An 8,393-nucleotide genomic window follows, 5' to 3' on the forward strand; every position below is an offset into this window, starting at 1 on the left:
ATACCTTATTGAAAGTTGTTCCAATTTAATCAAGAAGTTTTTATAATCTTTATTCAAAACAAATTATTCAAAGCTCATAGCATCAACATTAATGACACCAATATAAAAATTCATTTAAATATTACATACTAAGAAAACAAATGAATGTAATTAGGGCAAGGTAAAATTACAAAATCTTTGTATTGATTGGTATGGTACAAAATTGTTAACTTTGAGTGTACATAGTTGTATTAAAAATAAACTCTGTTATAATGTCATTTACCTATGCGATATCTCAAGTGAAATAAGCACAAAAGCAAAGGAAGAAAAAAAAAAAAAAAAAAACCTAAAATACCATATTTGTTATGAAATTTGATTACAATTCTTATTTGCCCCTTAAAAAAATTTATAAAATTATATGTTAGGGATGGTTCTTATTAATAAAAATATAAGGATAAATTGCTTAAGATGATTAGGTCATGTGCAAATAACAATGATTTTAATTCAAATCAAGTAAACGAAAGCATGTGCAAAATAGGATAAAACGGCAAAAAAGAACAGACATGATCGATCTTAGTTAGAAGACTAAGGTACTTAGGAGTTATTACATAAATAATTTTAAAACCTCCTTAAAGTATTTCATATGGTAACATATTAAAGAGAGATTTGTAAAATGAACCATGAAAATGAAATACCTCCATTTAAAATAGAAACAAAAATCCTTTCCATTCAAAATAGAATAATATTTTTCTCAAAAAAAAGAAAAGAGAAGAAAGAATAATCTATTTAAAGAGCCAAAAATCAAAGTGATCTTATTCTTATAAACCAAAACAAATTTCTACCTAAAACAGAGAGAGATTTAAAAGGAGCGCGTAAACTAAGTAAAAAGACAAATAGGATACCATATAAGCGGAGACTTTCTTTTGTGTTTGTGTGTCTCTGCGTGCCTTTCTCTCTCTTTTTCTCTCTTCATTTTCATTCCTCTCTGGAATTTGTTACCACTTTTCCATTGACTTTTTCACACAGACAGAGAGGAAAACAGAGCAAAACAGAGTAATAAAAAAACAGAGAGGAATCTGAGTTCCTGAGTTGGAACGACGATTCCTCTATCATTCACGCATGAATTACCACCTTCTTCATTTCCCTCAGGTTTCTATCTGTTTATTTTTTATCTTTTTCAATATATACATACATATATTGGCAATGATGCAAAAACAGAATCAGATAGAAATGTATTTGTCTAGAAAGTTATGTTTTTCAAAGTTTGTTGACGTTTTTAAGTTGAATGAAATTTTGCATTCAGGTTTCATTGTTTTGTTTTCATTATGATTGGTTTTCATTCTATTGTATGCATATATTTTAAGGTTCTGTTTGTATTTTTGTTTATGTTATTTACATGGTAGTGACTTGTTTCTCATATTAGACCTTGCATAGTTCTTCAACCACTTGTTTTACATTTGATTTAATTTCATTGTTATTAAATTTTATAATCTGGGGTTTTTCAAAGTTTGTTGACGTTTTTAAGTTAAAATGAAATTTTGCATTCAGGTTTCATTGTTTTGTTTTCATTATGATTGGTTTTCATTCTATTGTATGCATATATTTTAAGGTTCTGTTTGTATTTTTGGTTATGTTATTTACATGGTAGTGACTTGTTTCTCATATTAGACCTTGCATAGTTCTTCAACCACTTGTTTTACATTTGATTTAATTTCATTGTTATTAAATTTTATAATCTGGGGTTGTTCAGGTTATCTACTCCAAAGGTGGAGTAGGATTGTGTGATTTGATGGAGGAGAGTATCAATGTGATATCGTCCGTGAATTTTGTTTTTCGCATCTAAACAGTTACTCTTGTGCCAACCAAATGGAGAGTCAAGACCTGTTTCTCTCAAAGAATGTGTTGAAGGTTTGTGCTTGGTTTCATATAAAACAAAATGGGATTTTGATTTTTTAGTATTATTTGTAGTCTGTAATCTTTTATGGGAATGCGAAATTCACTTGAGAGGTTGTAGTACTAATCACAAACGTTTGCCTATATTGTATTAGTTATTCACTAGAGCAATAAATTGATCTGGGCCCATTTTTTTGTATAGGTAGCTATGGTCTTGAATTTGGTTTCTTAATTGAAGTATGCTAATTTCTACAAAGGAAATGTGTTTAATAATAAAGCCTTTTAGCATTCAGTCCAAAATTATACCTATTGAAGAATCAATTTGATGATCCTGTATTTAGAATTTGACAGAATTAGTCAGCATTTGAACCAATGAATTTTGTTGTTTTTGCTTAAGTTGATGGCCATTGAGATAATCATGAACTGCTAGTGTGTACCCTTGTTTCCATTTATTTTAAAATTTCTTCATGTTGGTTAAGCTGAATTTCTCATGTTTCACATTTTACTACATTGTTTTGTCCACTTGAAGGTTTTCCATTGATGGTTTGTAAAACCCTATATTTTGTATGTTTTCAATCATCTGGCCTTTCTGAATCCTATGTGCGTATTTTTCATTTCCATAGCTTATTGATTTATTGATTGATATTATCACTTGTGAGAATGTGGAAAGATGAAGGTTGCTGTGATTTAAAATTGACAAAGTTTCCTGCTTTTCTTTTTGTTCATTATATACTTAATCTAAGATTTTATCGCTGGAATGCAGGGCAGATTTTTGGTTTCACATGGAGTTTATCCACGTTGCCTGATCTATCTGTGAAGTTGGCAACTTATACGAATTTATCGTAAGTTGTAAAGTATAGTTGTCACAATGGGTAGCTGTACCTCAAAGTCAAATAGTATGGTTAAGACTCCGAAGAAGTACCTTCGTAGATACAGAAAAGGCCACAGCAAGGTTTCCACTTCCATTCCTGATGCACCTTTGAACGGGATTGTTGATGCTGGAAATTGTGTAGGGGACTTTGCTGTTGGCAAGTTTGTTCATTTCAATTTCGAGAATGGTGCTGCAACCACCCATAGGATATCTGAAGTTTCTAATAAGGCATTTCATCTGACCCAGCTCCCATGGAACCAAAGTCAAATTGGTGCAAATGGTACCTTCTTTTTTGCTCTCTTATTATGGCAATTTAACAACCACATAAGAAAAAGAAAAGATGAAGATATCAAGAATGGGTACCTAAACTTCTTTGAATTTTAGTGGAGAGGTTTAGGAGTTGGTTCAGTTATTAAGGATAGAAACAAATAAGTTAGTTTAGACTTTACAATGTGAGTTTTTTGAGAGAATTTGAATTTAAAATCACATAAATATGTCTATGGTAGTTCTTACTGGTTTTAGAACTTGTGGAATGGACTATATGCGTTCTTCCCTCTAGTTGATGCAAATGCTTTCATTTCTGAGCACAAAAAATCAATTAATTGCAGGAATATGCCAAGAAGAAGCATGGTTTGACTCAGTTAGTGTTCTAGAATCTGATTCAGATGAGGAATACAGTAGTTTCCATGGAGGTAATAAAATTGCATCTCATCAGAGCAGAAGGATTTGTTTTTCATTTTTATAAGCTTTATTTGTGACTTTGTCATTGGTCTTTTTGGCTGCCAGATTCTTTTCATTCAGTAGGTAATGCAACTCAATTGCTCCAGTATGAAACTGCATCTTGCTTTGTAGATAGTGGGCATAAGTATGAGGAATTTTATGAAAGCTACCTGAAATTAGATGGAGGTGCACATAACCCTGGAGAGAAAACACAAGAAAACAATTTGAAGTCTTGCCAAACTTTGTCAAGTTCCCCTTCACTACAAAGAAAGCAATCTGCAGTTATCATGTATTCTTTTAAGACAAAGTCGTTAGATAGAATTGAAAAGACAGAATATTGTAAGTACAGATAGCTTTTAGAGTTAACATAATGTGTCATTAATCAAGAAATTTGGTAAAGAATTTAAATTTCAGCACTATTTTAGATGTCATGCCAGGATCATGTAATTGTGCTTTGGCATGTGATGGAGTTTTTTGGCAATAGATATAGGCGTTTTGGTTGTTGAATGTGTTTAAGTACATGTGTAAATATGTATGAACTGCTAGCTCCTACAATACTAAACATAAAAGCGTACTGGCAGGTGCATCTGAGAAATTTCTATATCGTCCCAAAGCTGGACTGCAGATTCCATGTTCACCAGGAGAGAGGCCAACTTCAGGATGCTGGTCTGCGGTGTCACCTTCAAATTTTAAGCTCCGTGGCGAAAATTATTTCAGGCATGTTAATCGGTACTTATTTCCATCAGTTGGTGATTTGATCTATTCTTTGTTGTCTAGTGAAAGTTTGACGGTTTAAATATTAACAATCTATTGTACAGAGATAAACAGAAATTCCCTGCTCCAGACTGCAGCCCATATGTACCATTTGGAGCTGATTTATTTGTCTGCACTCAAAAGATTAATCACATTGCTCAACACCTTGAACTTCCTTCTGTGAAAGCACACGAGAAAGTGCCTGCATTGCTAATTGTTAATATACAGGTTCTCTCTCTATTTCAAAATACTCTTTCATATGCTTAGTTTTTTATTCCTCAGAGTCGCTAAGGGTCATTGTTAATAGATTGTTTTATAGTTCATTTATTTCCAGCTATGACACGGCCGTGCTTGTCATCTAGAGAAAGGGAGGAAGAAAAGACACAATAATACCCTAGTGAATTCGTTTTAAATCCTTGTAGTATATGTATAAAACTATGTTGAATTTTATTCTTTTCAATGAATTGATGTGTTTTTCCCAGTGTATATCGCTATGGAACAGTGATAGGGAACAAAATTTACTGTAATATTGGCAATTGTAGGTTGGTTTGCTCGAGTGGAAACTTGGTTTGCAGTGGTTAAATTCAAGTTTAATGTCATTAACTTACGCATACACTAGTGGATCTCAATTTTATTATTGTGAATTGCTTTTGGTGCTGTTACAGCTTCCTACTTATCCTGCTACCATGTTCCTTGGTGAGTATGATGGGGAAGGCATGAGCCTTGTGATATATTTCAAAGTATCCGATCATTTTGATGAAGAGATCTCTCCTCATTTTCAGGAAAGCATCAAGGTACTTACTCATCTATACATATAATTTCCATATATATGATTTTGGTCATCCAAAATTTAGTGCTCATATTGTGTTCTTTCACAGAGACTTGTTGACGATGAGATGGAAAAGGTTAAAGGGTTTGCAAAAGAGTCCATGATTCCTTTTAGGGAAAGACTAAAAATTTTGGCCAGTGTGGTTAATCCTGAGGACCTCGAATTGAGTTCTACTGAAAGGAAGCTTTTACATGCTTATAATGATAAGCCAGTGCTTTCACGCCCTCAACACAATTTCTTCAAGGTAAAGAGAAGTTTCTTTTGTAGTTCCAAGTTCACTTTCTTTATCGATAGCATCATACCATTCCCAATGTAATTATTAAGACCTCAAGTCCTGTGTTAGATCATGGAATTCCAAGCTTTAAATGCATCCCTCTTTGCTATTTTTCTGCTTACAAGTTATAACAAAGTGTATCTTTTAGTTCTTATTATCAGACGTTTTGAGCTGATGAAAGGACTGCTGTAGCCGTGGGTCATTTTTAGACCCTTTAAGGTCTCTAAAAAAGTTGAGAATTTGACCTAACTTGTGCTAATGTTTCAATTGGGTATCATAGTATCAAATCCTATGCAAATATCAGGTTCTTAACTTGGCATCAAACTAATGTTGCTGTGCTTCTCATTATCCAGGGGCCTAATTACTTTGAAATTGACCTTGATATACATAGCTTCAGCTACATATCTAGGAAAGGATTCGAATCATTTCAAGACCGTTTGAAGTACGGGATACTTGATTTGGGCTTAACCATCCAGGTAAAGTAATTTTCTTACCAATTACGTATTGTTGAACAAAATAACTCCAAAATTTGATTTTGGTTATTGCATGCTAGTTTGAAAATTCATTTTTGAGCATTTGATAGCTTGTTCAACTGTTGTTAAAAATGACCAAGTTTTTCTCTCAATATTGATGACAGGCACAGAAACCAGAAGAACTGCCAGAGCAAGTTCTCTGTTGTGTGCGCTTGAACAAAATTGATTTTGTAAATAGTGGTCAAATACCAAAAATAAGTTGTGACTTTGAAAGATGATTGATTTGGATAGGCACATGCAGGGTAATGCATTTAGAGCCAATGATTTCTGTAACAGAAAAATAAAGAGGCATTTATGTTGTAAAAGTTTACTACCTGACATTTAAATGAAATGAAAAGAGAGTTAAATAAAATGGACGAAAATTCAATTTTTTGGATAAACAAAATGAGCTGTTCTTAAATCATGTTCAAGTTCGAAACTATATTCTTAGTTATTTGGGTTACAAGGTTATTAGTGAATTTGTTTTTAGGTCTCACTATTGGCATACAGTGATTCTAATGCACTTTTACAAATCACCCATGTGCCAACAGTGATTCTAATGCACTTTTACAAATCACCCATGTTTATAGGGCAGATTTATTTATAGAGCTTAGGAAATTCACTTTAAAATTTTCAATATTATACTTCTAAATTGTAAAGTACTTATTTCATGATTTGTCAACGACTCTAGTCTATCTCTGAAATGTCTATTAGGTGCATGTTTGTTTCCCTTTTTTGAACCAAAAAACTAAAAAAAGTGAATGGGAGTAGAAAAGATAAATTCGGGGAAATCTTTGTGTTGGTACATTTAACACTGAGGATTGAATTTTGAAGTATCTGAACTTTGAAGTAAGATAGACAGAGAAAAGAGCGACCAGATCAAAGGGTGTTGTGTTTGGTTTGGTGGCCATGCGTAGTCAAGCTTGTAAACGAAGAATTTTGTGTTTGGTAGGATTTTAACATCACCCATTTTGGTCTTTAGAAACTTAACTTTCATGTTTTCACATTGTCCCTTTTGAGTTACAATTAGTCGAGTTCCCACATGATGTGTGGTGCATTTTGTTAATTTCCTCCAATATTTTGATAATTTTACTTGTAAAAAATTTTAATCTTTAGTGTTCTATTTTATAAACAAAGTAGAAAGATAATAAAAGCGGAGTAATAATTTGATCATACTGTATGTGCTTACAAATTTGAAAATTGCGTGATATTGTGACTGATATAGATTGGCTTGTTTCATGCCTACTAAAAAATAAAAATGTAAATATCATTTTGATAAATAAAAATATCATTCAATAATTGTTTTTAAAAGCTAATGTGGACCGCACCACATCAACACTTTGTAAAGAGTTTGTAAGATTGTTTGGGTCTTTAGCATTTACTCTTCTTTTAAATATGGTAAGAGGATGCCACAGATTGAGAAAACATGAGAGAATTATTTTTTTAACAGTGGTTCAGCCACGTAAAGAAAATACTAAATTAAGATAGAATTTCATAATTTATAGTAATAAATAGGAGAGAGAAAACTAAAATGATAGTGTTTTTTGAATAGTTAGATTGCTCAGAGATCTACGGTGGATAAAATGTGTAATTTTTGTAAAGTTATATCAAGTGTAACTTGAATTTATCGCTATATACTAATATATATATATATATATATATAATTGCTTTTTACATTCTTGGTTTTGTGTTATTAAATTTTTTTTTTCCATTGTTGGACTTTGTTTCTACTAATGCAAAAGTAACTAAATTTGTGCAAAAATACCATATTTATAATCAATTTTTTATCAATTTTTTTGAGGGAATTTTTTATCATATAAATCTTAGAAAACTAACATCGAAATTTCATTATACTTAAATAATTAATTAATGAACCACTTAAAATAAATAATTTAAAAAGTTATATTTATTTATCATATTAGTAATCTTTTTAATCATATAGAATAAATACTACAATGTAAGTTATAAATATAATGTTACTAAAAGAAGTTTTCATTTTTTTTTTTTTTTTTATAGAGTTTCAATCTATGATTGTAGGCGGGAATTGAACCCTAGATCTCATATTCAACCATCAAAGACTTTACCAGTTGAAATAACTAGAACTCACCGTTAAAAAAGTTAAGAAATCCAAATGATTATGACTACTTTTAGTAAATTTACAAATATTTAATTTTTTATGGTTTTTGTGTCAGTTGTTGTCAAAACAACTAAACATAAGAAAGAATGTCATATTCTAAACCAATAATCATTATTATAGATAAAAATAATTTCTCATATAAGGAAGAATGTCATATTTTAAATAAATTATTATAATTATAAATAAAAATATTTTCTTATATAATATTTATAAAAATAATCATTTAAATTCTTCTAATATAAATAACTGATGTATAACTATATATAATTAATATATGTATTTACTTCATTAGTTAATTTAATGAATTACTACTACATCCCCAATGTACTTAGGTTGGCTAGTTTTTTTCTTAATAAAATTTTTCGTTATCTATCAAAAAAAAATTCAATGAATTAATACTATGATGTAAATGCAAACTTTATTGA

The 8,393-nt window shown here is 30.8% G+C and overlaps 1 protein-coding gene across 5 annotated transcripts; it reads left to right on the forward strand.

Annotated features, from left to right (window-relative positions):
* Nucleotides 1-834: 834 nt before the first annotated feature.
* LOC126718927 (protein ENHANCED DISEASE RESISTANCE 2-like) lies at nt 835-6,162 on the forward strand. Of its 5 annotated transcripts, none has more exons than XR_007653150.1 (11): nt 835-1,128; nt 1,730-1,887; nt 2,636-3,023; nt 3,352-3,435; nt 3,530-3,802; nt 4,045-4,180; nt 4,282-4,444; nt 4,882-5,010; nt 5,095-5,289; nt 5,711-5,795; nt 5,957-6,162. XR_007653150.1 is itself a non-coding variant. In XM_050421335.1 (11 exons), exons 3-11 carry the CDS (start codon nt 2,741-2,743, stop codon nt 6,068-6,070), a joined length of 1,245 nt encoding a protein of 414 aa, XP_050277292.1. In that variant the 5' UTR covers nt 836-1,128; nt 1,730-1,887; nt 2,636-2,740; the 3' UTR covers nt 6,071-6,162. The 5 variants fall into 5 exon arrangements, 4 of the variants coding, with proteins under 4 accessions (XP_050277292.1, XP_050277291.1, XP_050277290.1 ...); XM_050421335.1 differs by having other exon boundaries at nt 836-1,128; nt 3,530-3,547; nt 5,673-5,795; XM_050421333.1 differs by having other exon boundaries at nt 837-1,128; nt 5,673-5,795.
* Nucleotides 6,163-8,393: the final 2,231 nt, after the last annotated feature.

The sequence above is a fragment of the Quercus robur genome, chromosome 3, assembly GCF_932294415.1.
Source record: "Quercus robur chromosome 3, dhQueRobu3.1, whole genome shotgun sequence".
Classification (NCBI taxonomy): domain Eukaryota; kingdom Viridiplantae; phylum Streptophyta; class Magnoliopsida; order Fagales; family Fagaceae; genus Quercus; species Quercus robur.